Below are 25,781 nucleotides of genomic sequence, written 5' to 3' on the forward strand. Positions count from 1 at the left end.
TGCCAATAGGTTAATTAATTAGGAACTCTGTAGCTTCACCTGCAGCTACTGTAGACAGAGAGGTGAGTGTGTGTGCTACTGAAAACCTGTCATTATGCTAATATTCAACCCCACAGATGCTAACACAAGTCACCAGAGACACAAACATCACTATAAACGAGGCACACAAGTGTACAAACATTAAAAAAACTGTTTTTGCTGTTCATTTCATAGGTGGAAAATGTTTTTGTTTCAACATTTGACTCTGCATACATCATGGTATATGTGAGATGTTAGTGAGCAGCTTCAACTCAGTGTGTTTGCAGCTGCCTGTTGGCAACTATTGACACCAATTAAATTGAACAGCCAATTTGCATAATTATAAAAAAGTGCTGTTTCCAGAAGAAGCAACAAGATATCACATGCAAGAATTAATAATGGAGAACTAGCCTTCAAAAAGCTAGAATACATGTACAATAAGTGTCTAACATTACCTGACATGGCCTTTAAAAAAAACAAACAAGCATGAACACAGTCAGCTGTAAAAGATACAGTCCAAAAACTAAACTGCACAAGCTCAATCAATCAGTTACCAAGGCTACAGCTGGCTTAAGTGTGAGCCTCCATTGACACAGATAAATCTACAGCTGCAACGGTGATAAGTCTGGCATCAAACTCGACCATCAAACCAGCTGGAGGGCGTCATTTAATTTTCATGGTGGAAGTGGAGAGTTGTATCAGAGTGAGATCGTGCAGACAGATAATGAGACTGATGTAGAGAGATAACAGATGGATAGTTTGGATGGATGAAGATGGGACGAGTCCTTCAGCAGTCTGGGAAGACACAGTTTTAGCTCTTAATAATACTGTTACGCTGGAAACTTGAGGTGTGAGAAGACCTTGAGGGAAAATTGAAAAGCTGTATGGATTCAATTTCAATTTAGTATTTATTGTTATTATTCATTTTGTCTTCATAGGCCAATAACTGGCCATAAAAAGACTGCTATTAAAACCAAAGGATGAGGCCAGGCTGTGAATAAATCAATGTACTAACTAACCTGTACTAACAGGATTGTTTGATCCTATTAATTAAAACTGTCCACTAACATGTTAAAACCGGATATTCAATATGGTGCATAGCACCAGCAAAGTGGTAGCTCTTTTATTCTGTCATCTTATTAAACGTTTAAAGCAACAACTTAGAGTTTTACAACTATGTTCATGTATATTTCAGATAAAAGAGAGAAAGAATTGTGGCTTAGAGAGCTTCAGGTTACTTTCAGTATGTAGCTAATTTAATTCTTGATCATAATAGTAATTCTATGACAATTATAGAAACAAAATTGAAACCAAAGAGTGTCAGAGCGGCATTGAACCCAGGTTGGGAGTGTTGCAAAGCATAAATATTTGTTGACTCATTCCTGACGCAACCTGCAGCTGCTACATAGAGAGTCAAACATTGTTTTAACTGGGATGAGATGAGAACACATTTTCTAATTCACAACTAAGTCTACTGTAAGTCTAACCAAGTCTGAATTCAGACAAATCTAATTTGAAAGGAAAAATTCTGCAAACCCATAAAACGCTCACTAATTCAATGTCTGTGGACTGACATGACCGCGTCTGCAGATGCTGACTTCACCATCCAAAACCATTGGAAAAACCTTTATTCACAAACAAATTCTGAAAAAATATGACGGACAGATCTTTAAAGGTTGTCTTCCATTTATGAAACAACATCTTATCAACAAGACTAAGCAGAATCACATCACAAACTTTCATCCTTGGTCTTTTTTTATTTTACGCACACACACACACACACACACACACACACACACACACACACACACACACACACACACACACACACTTCTGGCCCAGCTTATTTCCCCTGTAATGTCATTTAAAAGGTGACTTTCATGTGGGTTTAGGAAATGCCACAACTGTGATTAAAACCAAAACCTTCCCCAAAAGCATCCACCCAAAGGATGCATTTGGGTGGACTGTTTTGGTGACACTGAACCCCAAGTTACTCAAGTTACAGCAGCCCACTGCCCCGAAATGCTGAGGATGGGCTAAATGCAGAAGTCATATTTTATTTATGTACCTGTGTGTATATAAGTGAATTTTGCTTGGACTAAAGCTTGTTTTACAGTATATCTTCAGTTCAGTGAAGGTATTGCTTTTTGTTAACAAAAGCTGAGGTATAAATACAAAACAGAGATTGACAGGCTGAAAACAATACCAGCTTTGCTGTCGCTGCTGGTATTAAACTTAATAAATATGACATGCTTCGTATCTCACACGCTGTTACCTTTGCTGCCTCCACCATCCTTGCTGTGGCGTCAGCCAGCAATTTAGCAGCTGCCAGCAACTTCTTAGAATTGTCGACGTCCACCTCGGCCTCAGCGTCAGACCTCATGGCATTCACCAGGTCCGAGGTGGCCTGAGCCAACACCCGAGCCTGACGGACCATCTCTCCTGAGACGAGATTAGAGACGACAGACGAAGTGTAGAGGCGAGGGGAAGGGGGAGAGAGGGGGATGAGAAAAAGGTGAGGAGTGGATTAATAGATGAGTCATACTAATAAGAAATGTAAGCGTGTTAATACAGTAATATTATAATTGAACTGCGTAGCTCTGTTCTTTTGATACATATTTCAACAAACTGCACTGATTATTAATTTGACACCATTTAATTTGTATCAGTAAGAGAAATTTGAAGCTTATTGGTAAAATGACTGATAGTAAGTTGAATCATGCTGTGACTGTTTGAAGACGAAAACAATAGAGAGCTTTTAAACAGAAAGTTCAACGTCAGGATTGTAAAAAAGCTCCCGATGGGAGAAAACAAGAGACAAACATCTTCCTCTCTGCTCAGTGGGGTTGAATCTCTGATCAGATGTGCATCCTGTTTTAACACCTGTAGGTGACGTGTGAAGACACAATTAGATGCAACTGTTCCACCAGCCCTGATGTTTTCAATTCCCTCTGAAAATATTCTTAAAATCAGACTAATGAGAAAAAACAGAAGTGATAAGAAAAGGGTTGTTGGCTACATTCTCTCTGTCAAAGCAGACCTGGCACACCGCACAAGCTATTTGGTGATAATTCATGTGAGAGCATCAGCTGATCTGCCACCAGAAGGATTCACTCTGCTTTTCTCCCATTGTTACATTACCTGACATATTTGACACCAGTTCAAAAGTGATATTTGCCAACTAGCTGCACGTATCCCGGCCTCAGCAGAGCAAACAGCAATTCTAGTTGTCTATCAAGCTAATCGAATCGGCTAAGCTGACCGCTGGCCCGGGACATTCTCTGTGAATCTCTCTCTATCCATCTGTCTTTCTCTGCCATCAGACTTGCTAACATCACTGTCAGCTTTTCTCTGAGGCTTCACCATCGCTGACAGCAGTCCATTCAAACCCACCACCATGCCACTTTTTTACAAGGAGATGGAATGAATGATTCATAGTAAGACATCTAGTCCAAAAGCAGAAACTTTAGAGCTGTGGAAAGCAAGTTTTGAAACTGAGATTGTATTATATTATATGATTTTTCATCACCTATTTAATATTATATATTTGGCTAAGAAGGGTTTTTAGAGCTCACAAAAATTGTGTCAAATATAAAACCTTGCTGAAAGTATCTGGCTGTGGGTTGTACTGTCCTGCTTATGACAGTTTAAACCATGATTGCTTTTTAAATCAAAAACTAAAAGGGCAATTAATGAACCCGTTCCTTAACCTAGGTGGTGTACATAATTACTTCGTCACAAATAAAAGTGATTATTTCAACATAATTCAGCATCTTTTCTGTCTTTCATAGCATTAATCATATTTGAAAAAGAGTTCCCACAATGGCTGAATGTGGATGCACAATTAAGATTCCTTCATTTTCATCTCCAATCAACATCTTCTTTTGGACTCACCTGCGTCTCCCATGGAGCTGAAGATACTCTCAGTGACAGTCATGATGGTGTCTGTGGCCTGATCATAGCGCCCGATGGGCTCCCCCCTCGAGGTGTACTGCCGAACATGCTGCAGGAGATCTCCCAGAGACTGACTCACCACGCTGGCTGCTGCGCTCACCTTCAACACGGGAGATGCACATCATTAACGTTAGTGCTGTGTCTTAAGCTGCATTATTCCCTGCTTCTAATTCCAACAGGTTGGGGAGAAGCACACTGGACTCATTATCTTCATTGCTTCTTAAGCTGGGTGTTAGTACAAAAACTGAATACCTTAAATAAATAAATAAATGTTTTAAATGGGAAAAACAAGAAACTAGTCAACTCATGTGTTGCTAATTAGTATTTTCTGGGTCAAACTTATGATATGAAACTAGAAATGCTACATCGAATGATGGAGTTCAGTGCACTGTTGGTCTTAACATCGATCAAGCTGACCTGTTTGAGGAGCTCGCCATCTTCTGTAGCCGAGAGGCAGGCCTGGACGCAGCTTTCCACTGAGCGATCCACCAGCTTCCCAGCTTCAATTAACTGCTCCTGGCAAACCGGTGAACTGATGGTGGGACTCACCACCTACAACAACAAGGCGAAAAGTGAGGGGAAAAGAAGTGATGGTGAGGCAGGAAAGAACATAAATGAGACAAAGTCTCAGTTTAAACGGTTAAAAAAAATAAAATAAATAATGCCCAAAGTTATCTCCATCTAGCTTCCCCAATGTGACTCAAACGGCAAATATATTTTAAATTAGAGGAAACCCACTGCTACAGTCTTTATATCATTCAATTACGTTTCACAGAGAACAGCAGAAACAGCAACGGGAGAAGAAAAAAACAATTTGAAAAGGATACAGCAGATGGTTCTCATGACATTGCCACATTACTGAGAGGTGAGGATTTGTTTAGTGAATGCAACTATTTGGATTGGGAGCCGCGAGGGCATTTAAACTAATTAGACGCTTGTGGGGTGTTCATTAAAGACGTTCAAATACAATGCGGGCACAGGGTCTATAATGGTGCCTTAGTGCATCCTGATATATTCACTCTCCAAATGTTGTTTTACCTGCAGATAAATTTGAGTTTATTTAAGGATTTGAAGAATCTTTATTTCCCAAATCTCACTGCACATTCTACTTATGAGAAAAGATAACAAAGCAAATGGGGAGTTATTGTCATCCAACTGCAACGGTAATATTTAAATCCGAGACAGCTCTTACATAACATTACACCACTCAAGCATTTGCATAATATCCACTGAATTTACTTTTTGGAAATTGAGCTCATATCATGCAAATACTGATGTGATGCCAGTCCTTTAGTACAATGAGTCAAACATTTTCTTGTACCTTGGCACATGCCACCAGCTGGGAGGTGGACAGGGCACACTGGGTGGCAGCAGCAATGACCCGGTTCTGAAGCACGGTGTCCTCGGCAACCTGGGCAACGTTCTTGGCCTTCAGCACCAACATGGCTGCAGCGTTGGCCACTGCTTTGGCCAGATTCATCAGGATGTCCTACAACAAGGGGAGGCAAAGATGAAAAAAAAATATATATAATATATACAAATATTGTGGCATCTGGATAGTGCAGATAAAGGTTAAAGAATAATTCCTTATAGCTGTCATAGGATTGTGTCTGTAGTGTGTAACTGCACTAAAAGAGAGTAAAAATAGGACTTCTAACTCCCACCTCATTTCTTTTTCACCGGGAAGTGTTTGCTTATTGTACAATACTCACCAATCTAATATAATAAAAAAAAAAAAAACACTTACCAGCTGTACATATGTACAACTCATCATTAACAAATGAATGTAAAATATTGTGGTTGCGTGTCTGTAAGATAGGTTATAGATTTGATTCATGTGTAACCTTCAGCAAACATTGCATTACAATAACAATCGTGATTCAGCCAAGTATGAGCTACATGAAAGAAAAACACAAGCTTGGCAGCTAGATAAGCATTCAATTCAAACCAAAACGCCAAGCTAAAATACAATCATATTCCCCTGGTTACAGTGTGTTTTTGATTAACTGAGGACTGAGCTTTCTTTGATTATTACACAGAGTGTGCGAATGATGATGATGATAAATGGACCGGTGCAGCGTTACCTGGAACCTCTCGTCTGTCTCGCTCTCTCCAATCTGGCGCAGGAGGTCTCCACTGGCCTGGCCGATGCTGCCTGCTGCTGTCAACACAGTCTGTCTGGGCTGCGCGCGCGTGCACACACACACACACACACACACACACACACACACACACACACACACACACACACACACACACACACACACAGAGAGACAGAGACAGAGTGAGAGAGAGAGAGAGAGAGCGAGAGAGAGAGAGAGAGAGAGAGAGAGAGAGAGAGAGAGAGAAGCATCAGGATGTGAAACTGCATTTGGACGCCTGGTTGGAAACTGCATCATCTTTCTTCTTGAGGTATGGCTCCTTAGTAAATGTATTGGGTTTTAATGTGTTACATGCTGCATCTAAAACAACATCAGTGCCATTTGAGTACTGCATACTGCACAATGCTCACCAAGTTGTTAGCTATTTAAACACAAAGAAATGTATCATATTGCAGCATTTACACAAAGTTAACTTTAACAAACAGACCACATCTCTTCGTCTAACTGGCCTACAGGCTTCAAGTTATCTTACCAACTACTTGTATGCATAATGCACAAGTGTATAAAGCTCAGGGTTGTCCAAAAGCTCGACAGACCTGTGCATTATGCAGATTACCAGCCAACAACTGTACAGTACATTAACTTCTGAAAAAAAAAAAAAAAACCAACAACAAACTCTTAATAGATCTCAGTGAGAACATTACAGTCCTGCAAACTAAGTAGATGGAAACTACATTAAGCAAGTTCTGTTTCCATAAATGCACAAAATGCCTGCCATTCAGCCGAGCCTCAGTCTGAGGTCTTTATTAAGACCGACCTCTACAATTAAATTAGCCGAAGCCGGCCAGCAGCAGAGGATGATAATATGATTAAGTGTAGTTTGGAGGAGCAGGACAGACACTGCATCATAAAGAGGTGATACATCGTCTCAGAGTAGAGCTGCTACATGGAAAATTTGATTAACTTTTTTGATTGTCTGATTTGATTTGGACAGAAAAAAACAACAACATTAAAATTTGCCATTTCAAGGAACACAATAGTGAAAAGTTTGCTTGGCTAAAATCCAGAGTCAGACTTTACTTTCACACATTATTCTTCATTTTTGGTCTCTTTTTATCTGCCCTCTATCAGTGTTTCCTCCTCCTCCTCCATTTGGTTTGGCCTCAATATGTTTTTTTTTCTCCCTATCACATTTCAATGTCTACACTAATATCTCCCATTCTGTCCTTTAGACTTTATTTGCCATGTTGGAAAGGAAGAAAATCCCTAACGGCTAATTTCAGAAGCAAAATAAAGAGAAACAGACAATATGGTAATACTTATACAACACTAAAATGTATGGTATAAAAATAGATTGACAATGTTCATGGCATCATTATTTCATGGTATGGGGTTCCTTTGCCCACCTCTCCAGAAGCCGGCTCCACAGCCTTCAGCAGGTCAGACACGGCCCCTGCGAGTGTCCTGGCAGCCCTCATCAGGTCATTCCCTCCGCCCACGTCGTCCTCCATCAGTGCAGCCAGCAGCTTCACACCCTTTGACATTTCTGTCAGGTTGGAGGAGATGGTGGTGATGGCGCAGCCCACGGCAGTGTAGTCTGTGTCAGTCGGATCACCTGAGTACAGAGAGAGAGGACAGATTATTAAGGGCCATCAGATAAATAGAGTCCGAGAGAAGTGAATAAAACTAAGCTTGTCCAGACCCAAAATGGAACTGCTCTGCAGTGGGTCTTCTTAAGATTCACAGACTATTGCCGAACCAAGAGACAAAATGTTTGTCTTTAACTGAGATTAGAGACTGCAGAAACACATAAATCCATTTTAGCAAAGGGAAATAAGCAGGAAAAAGGACAGAAATTAAGGCCAACTTGCTATCACTATAAAGCACAGATAAAATGAAATTTTTCTTTTTTTAAATCCACCAATTTCAACCTGGAATGGTTCAAAGTGGCACAGAGCCAATAGACACCTTCACCAGGCCTTATTAAACCAAACCACAGCAGGATATGGGGCATCTATTAGACTTTATACAGGATCTACAATGATGCTAATGAACACCAGACAGATGGAAAGGACCGGCTTTTAAGTCACTAATTGGCCAGACAATTTGAGCTCTGCAGAAAATAGCACCCCTAAAATGTACTTGTAAAACTATGGTCGCGTCCTAACACTTTCGCTGGTTTCATTAAGCATTCCTGAAAGGCCTCTAAAACAATCCTACAATGGCTAGTATGCACAGATATATAATGTGGCCTAGTATCAACACATTGACAGTTAATATCCAGGGAATTGCAGTAAATCCAAGCCTTGGTAGCAGACAAAACAGATCACAATCTGCTGAGTCATGCCAGTGCCACTGACCAGCAGTGAGGTTGACAACAGATGCTGTTCCTGCAGTGATGGCGTCGACCTGGGAGTGGATCTCATGTTTCGATTCATCCATCTTGTTCTGGATCCACACCTTGGATGCCTAGGTACACAGAGGGAGACCACACCAAAAGTCATTAATAAGTATGCATGAAATAACATGGCTATCAGTCTGCAGACAGAATTATTATTCATCACTGTCTATCACTATGCTTTTGTTTTACGGCTATTTCACTGAAAGCATGCATTGAAAGTGATACATTACCATACTATGTGTATAGAGAATGAGTATCTAGGGTTTCTTATTAACTGTAGGCACATGTTTGCGCCCTGTACAGTACCATATCTTGTCCCAGTGGCGGCAGGTTGTCGACCTCCCCGAGGTCAATCTGGGCTTTCTGCACAGCTTGCATACTGGTGTTGATGGTTCCCATCAGAGCCTGCTGTGCCGAACTCTACACATATAGGTAAACAAAACAGGTTAATTTCTCACAGAATTCAGCCTATTGGGATTTTTCAAGAAGCCGTGCTGAGGGAAGATGATTGCCCCTTTGTGAATATAATTGTTTGCATGTTAATTTACCACCCGTGAGGAGGGGGAAAAAATTATGATACACCTGTTTAGTTGTGCCACCTAAAACAATCCCATTTGAGTGGCATACACCTTTTAAAGAACTTCATCTGTGAATGAAAACTACACAAGCATCATACTGAGAGCCATTTTGCTGTTCTTACAAGAGGTGGCATGTGTCCACGGTGCATTTGACCCATTGTGATCTGCTGTTGAGCAGATGGCATGGTGCCCATGCTGAGCGACTCTGTGCCAATGGAGCCGGAGCGGATCACCCCTGGCAGTGCCACCGAGCCGTGCTCCACTCGGCCAACGCGATTAAACTGCTGCTGGAGGATGGTGGACCTGCAGGCACAAAAACAGGAAGATAATGCAACATCTAGCAATGTTAAGGGATGATCACGTGTCTTTAAAACACCATGTTTTTTTTATCCATGACGCTCTAAAAAGGAGTTTTTTTCTACATTATTAAGCATGCAAATATTGAAATAATTTGCTTAAAATGTACTATTCATCAGTTTTGGGTTTGCCTACCTGCCTTAAGTTACTGCTCTCTGTCTTTATACGGCAGTATTGGCAGAATCATACATTTTTTGTTTTAGTAAAAACAGACCTAGTCCTTCTTCATGTCTATTTTCAGCTTAACATCAGACCTTATTCCATCAATATTCACTTTGCGCGGCCTCATTTGAATGACACTCCTATCCGTTTGCACCTCTCTTCTCACCTTTGCATCATGCATGCATGCTTCGCTAAGGCACTGACATCCTTAACAGAGAGCAAAGCACAATACAAGGTAAGGAATGTACCATATTATTGTATTCCACTTGTCTTTCTATGGCCATGTAAATAGAGCCCATTTCAATAACCAAGCAAACAAATTAAAAACAGAGCAAATACTTACTCCAACAAGAACACAAAGAGGGAAAAAAGCCACTAAAAAGAAGAGAAAACGAGAGCATGTTTCTAGTTTTCGCTATGTGTGTGAGTGTGTTCAATGGAGAAATTAAACAGCAAGCAATGTGGTTGTGTTCGTTAGTGACAGTGTGCCACGTATACAAAGCAGGCCAATGCTGCGAAGTCTTCCCACTGTGTACTTCTGGAAGACAAAGCTTTGTTTTGTTATTCCTCATATCGGGCCTTCTAGAGTTTGACTTGCTACATGTTTGCAGTATTAAAGACTTTTACCTTCGGCCCTGCGCACAATCCCAGATAAAATACCATAACAATTGCATCAAATTCTCAGTTTGAAGCAGGAAAGCAATATCAATTGTGGCTCGACAGGAAAGGGGGCTTCAGGTACGCATTGAGATTCCACTATGGATAAATGAGCCAATACACATCTATTCAGGAAATGTTCAGAATAGGCCTTTGCTCGTCCAGTGCTGCAAAATTTCCTCACATCATGATTATCTCTCAGGATAAAGTCCAGCTGAGGAGGCGGTCATGTGGTGAAATGAGGTCCTAGAGGATGGATGTGTGGTCTGTGGTCGAGGGCGGTGGTGAGAAGGAAATTGAAAAAGCAACCAGTCTAATATTGTGTTTTGATAGAATATGGAATAACTATGCAATAATAAACTGAGCTCATGGACAAATCATAATCTTACCTCAGTTTATACTGGACTATAAAACTACCGCAGGGAATGGGATCACATGGGAACTACTGTTAGGATTAATCTATACAACTACAAGTTTGTTGTGAAGCAGCTTCATTTCCATTTTCTTGCTTCTGTAAAGCTTCCTCTATACAAGTAGTAGCAGCTCTCTGAGGCTGTATTTAGGCACATTGTTGCTTTGAGCTAAATGCTAGCGTGTGCATGCTAAAATGCTTACAATAACAAAGTAAAATGCTGATTTTTAGCAGTTATAATCTTTATTATCTCAGTTTAGTGTGTTAGCATGCTAATATTTGTTAGTTATCCCTTAACACAGTAAAGATAAGTGTTGAAAGGAATGTATAGTTTTGTAGGTCATGAACCAAAACATTGGACAAAATGACTATTATCACACTTCATTGCTTGGAGAACACAAATGTTTAGACCATATTAATGGCAATTTATCCAAGAGTTGTTGATTCCACCAACTCATAATCACTGTGGATAAAAAAAATGTTTTTTTACTTTTACATACTTTTTCGGGGACACAGATTCCTCAAGCATGGTCGACTCCTCATCGCCTTCTAATCCAAAGCGGTCCTTGCTTTGCTTCTGCAGCAGAGAGAAAAGTAAACAAAATTTTAGTTTCAAAGGGCGCTCACAGTGATTTTCAAAAAGTAATCCCGAGGCCATCTTCAATGTCAGACTTAGTGCAATATAAAAAAAAAAAAAAAACTGGGCCCAGATTGGTCTCAGATTGACACATTTATATCTATTTTTAGGCTTTGGAAACACAAGATAAAAGTAATTTAAACTTAAATGTCATATGAAATAAACCAGATGACAGCAAAACAGTGCGCAATAGCTTATTCAAGTAGTGCTACCCTTTCGACAGGTGTGCAGAGATATCTTTTCAGTATATTGAAGGCATTAGGCGAAGAAACTCAAAATTTGTGTCAACCTTCTTATCTAAGGAAAGAGAGAATGGAGACCCAAATATGCATGCAGGGATTTGAGTTCTTTCAAGTGTCCCTTTGCCACATGAGCCCAGTTATCCTGTATTTCTGTTTATTTAACTGTAACTGTACGACACAGAAGCCTGAACACATCAAGCATCAACAGATCTGAGACTTCATCGATTCATTATGACTCATCTGTGTCTCCAGAGATAAATGTCTCACCTTTTTGAGGATGATGTCGATGTAACCGGCAATGAGCTGAGAGATCTGTTCCCCTTCAGTGGTCTGCACCGAGTAATAGCTCTCCTGGTACTCCCCAAAGTCCTACACACACACACACACACACACACACACACACACACACACACACACACACACACACACACACACACACACACACACACACACACACACACAGTCTAATTTTAAACAGGCATTTTATACTGGACTGAGGGGAAAGTAACCACTATAGTGCTTGTACTGTACACAGGCTGAAGATTAACTGTGAAGATTAAAGTGAATCCATGTAGCCAGCTAGTTGCAGATAAATATTACACATTGTGTTTGGTGACATCAAACTGCTGCAACATACAGAGAGTTGGATTAACCCAGGAGGCATGTTGGAGCAAATTTTATGTAGGGAAACCGAGCAGAAAAAATTAATCTGGAGGATTTTTTTTAGTAAAAAATCTTTACACCTCTTATGGGCACACTTTAAATCACTGTGGTGACCCCATCTAATTCACGACGGATCGGAATCTATGACTCCTTCAACATGCGAATGACAAATCAAATCCATTTTGAATTCTAGTGTCACAAAAAACACACCCTAAACCACGAAACACTCTGCTGAATTGAACAGCAACCAGAGAGTGTGTGTTAATTTAATAGAGACAGTTCATCTACCAGATCTGCAAGATTAAATCCAAGTTGCTCATTGACTCTGGGTGCTGACACAAAGGAAGGATATTGACAGGGAAGACAAAAGAGTCTGTTCAATAACTGAAGTGCGCGAGGGAATGAAAGGACAGGCAGATTGAGCACTACAGTGATTGTTTTATGGCCACTGCTGTGAACAGTTGGGTTCACTGTGAGCCTGTCCTTATTTACTACATGGGATTTATGCTCCATGTGGACAGAATGGATAAAAGATCCAGGCCTGCACGCCCAACTCCACCTGCCCCGTGGCTGTCGGACTCAGTGCGTACTGATAGACGGAGCCTAAGAGAGGCTGAGCGTAAATGGAGAAAAGGCAAACTCCCGGAGGACCTTCTTAACTTCCAAGCTCTTCTTTCCACTTTTTCCTCCTCTCTATCTACTGCTAAAGCTGCGTTCTTCCGCTCTAAAATCCTAACCTCTGCTTCCAATCCTAAAAAACTCTTTGAAACTTTCACTTCACTCCTCCAACCCCCACCCCCTCCTCCTACTTCCTCCCTTCTCCCTGATAATTTCGCCAACTTCTTTGACAAGAAGGTAAAACGATATCAGATCCTCCTTCTCTCAGCCCCTCTCTCCCTGTCTAATCCTGCCCCCACAGCTCTCCCTCCCATCTCCACGCCCCATCTTACCCTTTCTGGCTCCTCTCTCCCCTAACAAGGTCCTCAACCTTGTTACATCTAACCGCCCCAACACGTGCTCCTTTGACCCGATCCCTTCCCCTCTTCTTCAGTCTATTGCGACTGAACTCCTTCCTTTCCTCACCCACCTCATCAACACATCTCTTGTTTCAGGATGCTTTCCCACGGCCTTCAAGACCGCCAGAGTCACCCCCCTTCTGAAGAAACCATCACTTGACCCCTCTGATGTCAAGAACTTCAGACCGGTTTCTCTTCTACCCTTTCTATCCAAAACACTTGAACGTGCTGTCTTTAACCAACTGTCTTCCTATCTCCACCAAAACAGCCTTTTGGACCCCCACCAGTCCGGGTTCAAAGTGGGTCACTCGACAGAGACGGCCCTCCTTGCGGTGACAGAGTCGCTTCACGCTACGAGAGCTAACTCTCTCTCCTCTGTCCTGATTCTCCTGGACTTGTCTGCGGCATTTGACACTGTGAACCATCAAATCCTCCTCTCATCCCTCGAGGGATGGGCGTCTCAGGCTCTGCACTCTCCCTGTTTGCATCCTACCTGACGGGTCGATCCTACCAGGTGACCTGGAGGGGGGCCGTGTCGGAACCACGCATGCTGACTACGGGGGTTCCGCAAGGGTCAGTCCTGGGCCCCCTTCTCTTCTCGCTCTACACAACATCTCTGGGTTCTGTTATTCGCTCGCATGACTGCTCCTACCATTGTTATGCCGATGACACCCAGCTGGTCTTGTCATTTCCCCCCGGTGACACCCAAGTGGAGACGCGCATCGCTGCGTGTTTGGCTGACATCTCGAAGTGGATGACGACACACCACCTCAAGCTCAACCTAGAGAAAACTGAGCTACTGTTCCTCCCGGGGAAGGGTTGCCCGCACCGGGACCTGTCCATCACCATTGATGATACCGTGGTGACGCCAACTCGGACTGCAAGGAAGCTGGGTGTGACCCTGGATGACCAACTGTCATTCTCGGCAAACATTTCATCCGTTACACGCTCCTGCAGATTCCTGCTCTACAACAACAGGAGGATTCGTCCCTTCCTGACTGACGAGACGGCGCAGGTTCTCATCCAGGCTCTTGTCATCTCCCGCCTGGACTACTGCAACTCTCTACTCGCCGGAGCCCCGGCGTCGGCCATCAGACCTCTGGAGCTTGTCCAGAAAGCCGCAGCTCGCCTGGTGTTCAATCGCCCCAAGTTCTCCCACACAACTTCCCTTCTCTGTTCTCTACACTGGCTACCTGTAAGAGCTCGCATCCAGTTTAAGACTCTGGTGCTAGCCTACAGGGCAGTGAAAGGAACAGCTCCTTCCTATCTCCAGGCCATGGTCAAGCCTTACACCCCTGCCCGACCACTTCGCTCTGCTGCCTCGGGGCGATTGGTTGCCCCGTCGCTCAGAGGTCCTGGCGGCCGATCGACCCGGTCACGGCTGTTTTCTGTCCTGGCCCCACAGTGGTGGAATGAACTTCCCACTGACGTCAGGACAGCGGAGTAGCTGCCCATCTTTCGGCGCAGGCTGAAAACTCACCTCTTCAGGAAGTGCTACCCTGAGCCTTCCACTTAGCACTTATTGTATTCATACTAGCTTGTTGCACTTATTGTATTCGTATTACTTATAGCACTAACTGTTTTTCTTGTTTCTGCCCTGTACTTTGGCTCTGAGTTATGCTCTGCTTCATGCTCGTAGATGCTTGTTTGGAAAAGGAAATGTACTTATGACTTCTGGTGACTAGTAGTTCTTTTGATTACCAATGTTGAATGCACTTATTGTAAGTCGCTTTGGATAAAAGCGTCTGCTAAATGACTGTAATGTAATGTAAAAGATAAAAATGCTGAGAGAACAAAGCCAGCGGTACCGAAACCTTGTGAATTCTTGTGAAACAATATCCAGAGCCTCTGTGATGAATCCTAGTGTAAGACTGGTTCAGGGTCCAGTGAGATGTTGTAGGTTTGTTTGTATGCATGTCTTACCAGGGTGAAGCTCTTGGGTGACGCTGCCCACCTCTTCACAGTGGTGAGTGGCCACTCCTGAACCACGTCTTTGGTCTTCTCCTCCACTCTCAACACAGACTCTTTGGTGATCCCCAGGAGCCGCGGCACCAGCTTGTTCTTACTCTTCATCTTTTCCTATAATAAAACACCACTTTGTTTTCAATCCTTCCAAATGTTTAAAACACTTTACAAAGACATCTCTTAATGGCTGCTCACAGACAAAAAGCGGTATTAAGCGCCAACATGGTGTCAAATAATCTTAAGCTTTGGTTAGAAATGTATAATACATCAGTTTAGTAATTGACGAGTTCAACAAAGCACTGTGTCAAACACAAGTGAGTTGCCTTTTCTTGTCAGTTAAAAGAGATCTTTTTTAAGAAAACTACTTGTATCACTTCTGCACTTAAGGAAATCAAACTGTTTGACAAGATCTCACGACTGGATTTTTTGAATTGACATTGCAAAAAAAAATAAAATAAAAAAAATAAACATTTGCTCCATTTAGATGAAGTAAACCATCTATATTTTTTCCTTACTTTAATTTTTAAGACATTTTTGGTTTCCATAAGCTTTTAATCCACACTTTGCATTTCATTATATAAATTAAATTTTTATGTCTGTCTTTATAATTTTAACATTCACTATCACTTATCACTTATCATAATACTGCATACTTCTTCTTCTGCCACATTTTTGCCAAAGAACCTTGCAACATTGCGCACGCACGCACACGCACACACACACACACACACACACACACACACACACACACACACACACACACACACACACACACACACACACACACCCCTCTACGAGTGCTGGTACTGACATTAATACTACTACCGGTGAATTAGCCCTTATACTGTAACACTTCCTGTAGTAGTAGGACCATCTTTACCCACCATAGTGGTACAAGTACTCTCAGTTGACTGCCGGCGACCATGCAGTGCTCCCTTACATCCACATGTTTCAACTGAGGCTTTATGCGCTTTAATGTCAGTTTGTCTTATCTTGTCTGTATTTACAACTGTAACATTTAAAACTCAGATTTTCATTGCCTTATGTATGCAGTACATTTGTGCAAAAGACTTCCCTCTCTTTGGACGACGTTGCATAATTAAAGTAGAATTAATAAAACCAACAAGACACCAACCCCCATGATGCAAACAAACCATTTTAAATGCCACTTTTATTCCCTTCAGCAAACAACTCATTTCCATTTTCCCGGGCCTGTTGAGGGTATTACCTGAATAAAAAGGCGTTTAGAGAAAAAGACAGATTAACAGTTCAAGCGAATTTAAATTTATAGGCTTGCAGCTTGAAACTCTAATTCTGCTGTCAGACTGATTTGCCAAGATGGGTATTCATCTGTCTAACCAGTTAAAAGAAGAAAAAAAACTTTCCCCACTTAGTAATTAAAGCATTATGTCTTAATCATGTCTTTATCTGCCTGTCAAAAACTCTCAACCTCCCCCTGTATTCACTAAGCCTCTAATGTCATACTTCAGTCGCTCTCTGAGCGGGCAGAACAGCTGACTTATTTTCCTTTCCCTTGCATGGAAAGAGAAAGTGTTTCTCCAGGAGCTGCAGTCGGTGAGCAGATGGACAGACCGTGATGGGCTGTGACGTGAGGGCAAAGAGGTGAGTTGTGTAAAAAGTCCTGGAGGGCCTGTAAACCCTCTGGGGCCTCCAGGGGTTATGGGTTAGGTACTATAGGCTGCATTTTTTCCAGGGTTATTTTTAAGATGTTTCTGCTCCACTGGATTACACTCAAGAATGACGGAAACGACAAAAGGTGAGCCGATAAGATGTCAAACTGATCAAGTGGAACACAGATCCAAGACCAGGAGGTGGGACACGGTTTAAGATTTGTAGGTTTTACACTTAATAGGAATAAAAGGCAAAGTACAGTGTGGACTTGCAGGACTGTGGAATGTGTGAGCCGCTGCAAAAGAGGATTTGATGAGGTGAGCTCCAACCTAATAGAAAGTTTGTGTTTTTTTATACTTCATCTCTACCCTTATCCCCTGGTGCTGAAAGCTACTGATGAAAAGCCAGGAACTGTCTGGCAGAGAGTCAGTAACAGCAGCACAAGTGACTTTTTCAAAGCAATTGCCAGAAATTATCTCATTTTCTACGAGAGCTCAGGGATGACGTCAGAATAGGTGACAATTGGAAAACAATTTATTGATGCAGACAGGGAAGTTTCCCATGACTTAATGCAGGATGTCCTCTCTGTGGCAAATGATGTGACAGGAAAAAAAAATAATCTGGAAATTGCTCATTTCGGCAGGCATCTCCCTGGCAGTTGGACTTATTTGGTTCAGTAAGTGGCCCAGGTTTGCCTGTGCAATGTCTCCCCTTCTCCCTCATTCACCCCACTTCCTTCCCACTTGCTCTGAAATAATCTTTAGTGGCACACTCAGCAGCACAGACAACATTTGGTTTCCTTCCAGCAGCACGCTGAACTCCCCGCAGACGAGGTTCAACCGGTGTGTATTTGTATGTGTGGGTGTGTGAATGAGTAAGAACAGCGAGGAGATGTATATGATGTATGAGGGATATTTTATGGCATACAAATACTATAGAATAGCTATGTAAAAACAATGGCTATGAGTTTAACCCACTTTAGAAAGGGTTGACAAATGTTACATTTGCCTATGAAAATACTTTCAAATCATTAAAAATGTGTGTATATATATATATATATATATATATATATATATATATATATATATATATATATATATATATATATGTTTATTTGAGTAAGGCATTTTCCGTATTGGTTTGGGTGACATGAGAAGCTTTGAAAGTTCAGGTGGAAACGGACAATTTCCCCACCTGCTGAGTTCTGCCTTCAACCTTTTTATCCAGTTAACAGCTAGCCCAAAGAACAGATTTCACACTCGGGACATAAAAGGCTCAGACTACATTTAAACCAATTCCAAAACCGCTTCCCCTTTTTAGATAATCAAATTTCTTTTCTTTTTTTAAAAACAGGATAAAAGAACTTCAGGCTAAAGGATCTTTTCAGTGAATACAATTGTACAGTGGAACGTCATTAAAATGGTGTATTTTTGTGAAGTCCTACAAATAAAGATATGTGTTACAACTTACCTTGACCAGGAAGAAGGAGACGCCATATGTCCTAAGAGACCGTGCCAGTTTGACATATTTCACTTTGGCTTCAATCTCTGTCATTTCTCCACAGTCTTTGTGATCCTGCAGGTTGGAATATACATGTATTGTGTAATATATATTATATTCAGCATCTGAACAATAGTTGCACAATTGTCAAATGTGTTGAATGCAAAACAATCAATACGTGCATTTTTTAAATGGACAGTATGACCACACCTGGAATATTTTCTTCTCAGCTCCTCTTTGCTTGATGTATTCTTTGGGTAAAAACTCCTTCAAGCTAGGACAGAAATGAAACACAGTAGAAGATGAAATTTATACAAAAAAAAAACAATTCTGCCTCAGCCTTAAAACTCTAAAGAAATATCAATTTCATAAACTCTTGAAGCTGAATTTATAATACGAATACAAATGTTTGGTGAAAGGTCGACTTTTCAAATCAAATGAGTTCTAATATTTTGCAAATAAAAAGATATATTTTCTTTAAAATGCCAAAGTATTCAGTATGGAAAAACGTTCTTCTTGTGGGATAGACGCTTACTCTAAGAATCCAGGTTTGTGTTTATGTTCTATGTGAGGTCCAAACTGGATCTGGGCCTGAATGCCACCGAACTCGCAAGCCTTGTCAAATGATACGGGGTGAGAACCGTTTAGGATGTCATCTCGAGCCTGAAAGAAAGAAATGTATTCATTAATTGGGTAAAAGGTGAAACAAACTGAACTGAGAAAGCCTTATTTTATCGCTTCGTATCTGTATCTGGTTATTAAAAACTGTTTGCAAGAACCACACACTTCTTTAATACTCAGTTATCTGTCACTGCACAGATTGGTAGCTACGTGTCACTTAGGTGATGATGGAGAAATGGATGGTACTGTATTTCTCCTGTTTTGTAGTTATATTCTCCTCTGGTGGTAACCATGCTAGGGTGAGGGTCAGACCTGCACATAAAGAAGATTGAGTTGGACGGGGTCTCGGGAGTCCACGTTCTGGTCGGAGTAGAAGAACTTGCGTCTGAGCAGGAGGGTCTCGTTCTCGTCCACCCCCTGCTCTCTGAACGTTCTGCTGTGGTCCAGCCAGTTCACTGACAACACAAAATACAGCCACGGGGATCAGATTATAAAAAAATCTAGATATGAGTATCAGATTGTTGTTTTACATTAATCCAATCTATGTAGTTACAGAGAAAAGAAAGGATTTAAAAGCAAAGCGATAAGAGGAATCCCTGTATGTTTGGGTGTGAGTTATGTAACCGTGTGTGAGATCTGTGGGTTCTAAGAATTATCTTTATTATCTGGAGCCATGTCCATTAGTCCTCCATTCATCATATTTTACTAGCTCTATGAAAAGTCAAAGATGTTTCAAAACCTTACACAGTGTAATGTTATGTGCGGATGTGTATGCTTTTTTAAATCGTGTCTAATGAGTGGAACAGTAATACTATGCTCCAGTGGCGCCAGTCAGTATTTACAGATATCTGTAGAATGACCAATGGAAAGGCTAGTTTTTTTATATGGCACATTTCACCATCAAGGCAATTGAAAGAGCTTTATATCAAACATAAAATAAAGGAAACATTTTCTTTAAGCTAGTTTGCAGTAAAAAAATGCCACATATTTCTAAAAGTATCCTTTAGTCCACTTTGGCAAAAGGCTAAATTCAATGTGGAATGTACTGGTGTAAATAAGAGAGCGTCTGGGCTGATCACAATGTAGATTCATCCATCAGGGATCGACCCATCAGGGCATGGCAACAAGTGTTTAACATTAACACTTAAGCAAAATAAATGGCCGCCATCAACTACACCGCCGGGTCAAATGTAATCCCACTAAACTCACAGTCATCGTCTGTGTGCAGTTTGGCTTTCAGCTTCTCCATTTTTCTCTCGTCTCTCAGCAGCGTCCTGTCTTTCTTCAGCGTACCCATCCCATCCTCCTTCTTCTCCTCCACCGTCTCCTGGATCAGAGAGTACTCCTCATAGTTTGTGATGCCTGGAATCAAAAAGGGGGAAGAATCATCCACCATATCTCCCAGAATCCGATTAGATACATGTTTAATTTAACAGGATTATTTTCATAACACTTTTGTGTTTTAAATTCACGTTTGTATATGCTTGCAAAAGCTCTTGTACAACAAATGTAATTAAAATGTCCTAATGGTAGAGCGATCAATCTGCATGCCTGGCATAGACATGGTTAAGAAGACACAGAATTGTAATGCATAAGTCTTTAGACCTCTTAAACAGCAAGCAACACTTTAATAAATGTGAAACCTATACAGCACACTCCAAAAGCATGGAGAAAGGGGATAGTAAAAGACACTTTGTACCTATTCTACTGCATATAGTCACTAGCAGCTCTCCCACTGTTTTGGAGTCGTCCACCATGATGGTTTTCACGGCCCCGTCCAACATTTTGATTTTCTGGGGCCTCTGCTTCTTCTTGTATTCAAGGATGTCCTACTCAAAGACAAAAGGTGGAGAGAAGAGAACCCAAAGAAATTGTAAAAAAGTAGAGAGAGGAATGCAGGAACTGAATGTAAGAGAGAAAGAACCCGCTGATAAAATGATCAAATGCATCCAAGTTGCGTGGAGAGAGGGGAGAATATAGGCCAGAAAACCTTATTTAACGGCTGCCTATCACAGCTCGCTGCTCCCTTCCAATCACAACAATGAGGAGAGATTTGGTTCAGAATAATTGGTCACAGTCATGCCTTCTACCTGGGTTGCCTTTGGTGGATTTGAAGAAGAGAAACCATTTAGAGCTGCAAAACCAAACCCACAGATGTACTGAAAGGCAGAACTACACGACAAACCAGAATCGCTCAGGCACTTGGCAGCAGGGTTCCAAGACTAGCAAAGGATCTACAGCTGGCTGGAGCACGTCTTTAAAGTCCCTTTTAGAAAGCATCCTGTGATGTGCTCAATTGTTTTCTTAATATCCAATTTCATTCTGCGCTTTTATTCTCTGATTCTGCTTCACTATTTGTGTACTGCTGAGGCCATGAATTACTGTTATTGATGGATTAATTAAGTATTTTTCAATTAATTAGACATTTTTTAATTTTCTCCATCATAAAGCACTTTATCAATGATCTATTTAAATAAAGATAATCACATTGTGCTGTATCTCGGTTAGCATTTGGCCATCAGAACATCTGGAATCATGTTTTGAAGTTACTAAAAGAACGACTATATACATGATCTGTATATAAATTATTGTTGTTATTAATTTGTTTGAGATATGAAGAATGTTTGTGTGTGTGTGTGTGTCGTAAGACCATAGTAATCAACGTCCAAATCAGTATTCGAATGCATACTGTTTTTTTTGTATTATCCAAAAAATCCCAAACGGCACATCAAATAAGGACTAGTATTCCCTCATAATTCATCAACATTGATTATTGTGATTCTCAGACGGATAGCGCAGTTATTGTGTGTGTGTGTGTGTGTGTGTGTGTGTGTGTGTGTGTGTGTGTGTGTGTGTGTGTGTGTGTGTGTGTGTGCGCTGTCCCGGGTGCTGAAATGCAGCGAACGAGATTGATAGACAGACAGACAATAGTAGTAAAGTAAAGTACTATATAATTCAATAATGACCTCAGGTTTGAGTAAAGTTGCTAGCTTGTGTTGTTGTCGTTGTCAACCATGAAAATGAAATATCACAATATTTTTGACCAAATACCTTGATATCCATATTGCGATGATATTATAGGGTTGACAATTGGGGCTTTCACAAAATATTACACAATGCACTTTTTGATAAATGATCATCAGTAATGTGGATATAATGAGTGTGTAAAGGTAGATAATAGAACAGCTAAAACTCAGTTCAGAAAATTACATCCCTTTACTGTAATGCAGCCTATAAAAACAAGGAAAATATAACAGTTGAGTCATATTACGATCCAAGATGATATTATGAGCCAGTCTTTGGCTTTTGGTGAGGCAAACGCTGTAACGTATAGCCTACAGTGCAACCCCCGTCACAGCTTCGAATATTGTCATATATTTATCACTGGAACTTCCAAGTCTCCAAAAATAATATTCGGGACAGTCCTCGTGTGTTGGGTTGAACGGGTGGATATATTTACCCCATTACGGAGCATGTAGTAGTCCAGCGTCCTTCCAGACTCCAGCCAGATGCCTTTTCTGGGGTCTTCGTCAGACAGAAACAGACCATAGTCTGAAGCTGGAACAGTGAGGAAAAACATTAGCAATTTAGAGACTGTTGTGATGAAAGTTAGTCTTTATGCCATGATCAGCAAATGGGAATGATGATGCTGTCAGGTGGAACAGTAAAGTCGGACCCTGCCACCTCCTTATGATCACCTGTATACGTTACAGACGTAGTGAAAGACAGCAAGCTGTGACTGACTGGGGTCCAACCTGTGGTGTCTCGGCAAAGTCACATTAACACGTTACGACTCTACGGTCGCCTAAATAGACAAAATAGCATGTAGTCTGATCCCAGAATTAGTTTATCAGACAATATTATAACATTAATTAATGATATACATTTTCCTCTTAACTGTAGTGATTAGTTTTGGAGACAATGGTCCGTTATAATGGGAATATATGGCACTAGACTTGTGGTGCTCAAAGCGCCAAAAATTACATTTGAAAAACTCAACAACAAGGTCTCTTTCAAGAAATCATGACCCGGTTACTCAAGATAATCCAGAGACCTGTTTTCTTTCCACCATAGTGGAAGTACACAGTAGTTAGTATAAGTAGTTAGTATAATAATAATAATAATAATAATAATAATAATTCAGATTTTTAGCTTTGAAAACTTGTGACTAATCATAACGCAAACACACTGCGTTCCTCATCTTTCATTATTCCTTTGCATCCCTTTTACAGTTTAAACCTCATCTAGTGTCTTTTCATCATTCTCACCCTGTCCAGTCTGAGCCTCGGGGACCCGCTCTCTGATTATCCTACATGCGTCATACACGGCTGTGGAGGGCTCAAACTGCATCGTCTTCACAACATTGCACTGCCGAACGCAGATTTTCAGCGACAGCACCACCATCTTGGCTGGCGGTGTGGGCGGCGGCTGCAGCTACACCTGCGCAAAACGAGGAGGACAGAGAGGGGAAGGATAGCAGAGGTTGAGTTTATTGGAAGTCCAGGAGGTCCAAAACTTAAGCACAGTGATGAAACTCATTGACTGTGATGAATGAGCCAGATGTTGGAGGAGAATGATTTTTCTGTTGTAAAGAGAGGGCGCATACACTTTACACTCCGATACACATTTCTCTTGTGAATGGGATAATTGTGACTTTCAAATTTGAATATAGTGTACTAAAATGTACATTAATCCAGTGTGGCATCGCTGCTATGCTTGATAAAACAGGTAACATCTTTTTTTTATTTTCCCTATTAAAAAAAGCAGAAACTAAAGCTGTTTTTCTCTTCACACATCTGCGCTTTCTTGTAGTTAGGTTTGCAGTAATGCCACACACACACAAAAGAAAAAAAGAAATCTTTCCTTTGCACGGTTACCCTTGCATAAACAATAGAATTTTATGAATGTGAAGAAAGTGCTAATTTGTGCACAGCGAGGCCATTGTTATGCTTCATAAAACAAAAGAGCCGACAACAAATTTATCACTTTTTGAAAACGGCCCATCTGGTCCCTGCTGGAGACAAAGAAAAGACACTGAATATTCTGAGCAAGAGACTTTTAAAAAAGTAAAACAAAGCAACAAATATACCCACAACAACTGGAACTGGTGAGGCAACTCTCCACAATCTACACTTCTGAAATCCATTTCATTTCCAGTGGCAAAAACATCAACAAGACCCTAAATGAGGATCTGCGTTCAGAGGCAGCAAAGCAATTTCCAGCTTGTCATCTTCTAAAGTTAAAGTCAGTTTTGGTCCCACACTGTTAGTATACTCCATATACTCTTACCACACATAAAGTTAACCACAAAAGTATACTGAACAACACAACGTGGTAAAAAAAAACAAAAAAAACTGAATGTTGAGCTGTGAGCTTGCTACAACATCTGTTCATGGTTACATAACGGCCATGTCTGACTGCATTAAATAGCCATATCACAAAAAGTGTGTATGAATTGAAAACTATACTTAAAAATGTTATAATCTTATAGTTGTATATTAATAATGTAAAAACATCCAACCATGTGAAAGAGGTCGCTCGCAGTGATGAACCTAGGAGGAGACCTGTGTGTAGTTCACAGAGATTAAATTCAGGAACAAGAAGAAGAGAGCTTGACATCCCTAACAGAGAACCTTGTGTCTGGAATTAATGGGAACACAAGGCCCTTCTGTGCCAGGGGGTCAAAGATGAGGGGTCAGTCCGGGCCCATGGCTGAAGTACACAGGCAGCCCCTCATCTGCTCCGCTAGCTTCTGACCCTGACTCAGACGTTCACAATCTGGTTCCTATGTGAGATGTGTTCACATACAGAAGTGAAGGTGTTTGTCTGTCACACAATGTTGACACTCCTCCGCAGTATCCCGAAGCTAACTGTGACAATAGTACAACTACACATCTAAGCAAAATGAGTTGCCATAAGTGTTAAGCATTTATCTCTACCATGAAACATGAATAGATGCAATATCAATATATCAAAAAGACATGTTAAGCAGCCTTTCAAAAGATACCTCTGCAGCATGGTAGCTCTGTAACATGGCTTAATAACTGCCTTGATTGGTGCACTAGGTTTTAGTGTAGCCTGTTAAATTGCCTCAGTTATTGCTCTAGGGCTCCGTCTCAATCAGTCCAAAAACCTCCTGTTGATAGCGGTTGGACCACAGCCAAACACTTTTTTTTTTTTTACAATCACTCACACTGTCTGAGCCTGAGTGAACTTCAAGGACAAACACCTTTCTCATACAGATATGACCCATTATTCCTGTGATCCCAAAGTGTTAAACCTAACGTCTCACAGAAGCAGGATGAAGACAGAAAAAAAAACTCTCAGTGATGCCCTTAAAAAAACCAGCACAAGAGCTAATTCAGTGAATGAAAGCAACAAAAGGTGGGTGATTAGGGGTGATTTACGAGTACAGGAACACATTTTTTAAAATACTACAAATCATCCTATAAATCCACAAAATATCACCATCTGGTTTAGGGTCACAGTTATGTTTTTCCCCTTCCCTTTTTTCTGTTTTGATTTGATCACAGACTGGAGCCTCGGTGGTCTGGATTTTACCTTTGGGTCTGTATTTGTTTGCCTCCACAAATAGACCAACCATAGAACTGATGTGTTATTGCTCTTTTAGACTGTAATTGCTGCAGCATCAGCCTCTACAAGTCAGCAGGAAGACGTAAAAAGATAAGAGGAAGCAATGGGGACACAACACGATAAACCAATAATATGATGAAATGGTTATCAGTGGAACCGGCAGCGGGCTCAGCAGGACTTCAAAGTATGAACTGTAGAGAAAGCTCATTTATGGCCGTGGAATTTCAACCGCAGAAATCACTTTTGGATTTCAACATTACGCTACATCAT

The 25,781-nt window shown here is 41.1% G+C and overlaps 1 protein-coding gene across 1 annotated transcript in view; it reads right to left on the minus strand.

Annotated features, from left to right (window-relative positions):
• tln2a (talin 2a) overlaps window positions 1-25,781 on the minus strand; it is an 86,977-nt gene that overhangs the window by 27,873 nt on the left and 33,323 nt on the right. Inside the window, 20 exon segments of the mRNA XM_068730189.1 lie at window positions 2,294-2,460; window positions 3,913-4,072; window positions 4,390-4,524; window positions 5,294-5,461; window positions 6,057-6,155; window positions 7,481-7,689; window positions 8,435-8,543; window positions 8,782-8,895; window positions 9,176-9,356; window positions 11,142-11,218; window positions 11,788-11,889; window positions 15,123-15,278; window positions 18,267-18,371; window positions 18,507-18,570; window positions 18,832-18,959; window positions 19,230-19,372; window positions 20,127-20,279; window positions 20,617-20,746; window positions 22,378-22,475; window positions 23,186-23,357. Coding sequence (XP_068586290.1) covers window positions 2,294-2,460; window positions 3,913-4,072; window positions 4,390-4,524; window positions 5,294-5,461; window positions 6,057-6,155; window positions 7,481-7,689; window positions 8,435-8,543; window positions 8,782-8,895; window positions 9,176-9,356; window positions 11,142-11,218; window positions 11,788-11,889; window positions 15,123-15,278; window positions 18,267-18,371; window positions 18,507-18,570; window positions 18,832-18,959; window positions 19,230-19,372; window positions 20,127-20,279; window positions 20,617-20,746; window positions 22,378-22,475; window positions 23,186-23,321 — 2,634 coding nt within the window. The 5' untranslated portion in view covers window positions 23,322-23,357.

This window comes from Cebidichthys violaceus, unplaced genomic scaffold (genome assembly GCF_023349555.1).
Source record: "Cebidichthys violaceus isolate CVI_PGR_0920_01 unplaced genomic scaffold, fCebVio1.0.p SCAF_5, whole genome shotgun sequence".
Lineage (NCBI taxonomy): Eukaryota > Metazoa > Chordata > Actinopteri > Perciformes > Stichaeidae > Cebidichthys > Cebidichthys violaceus.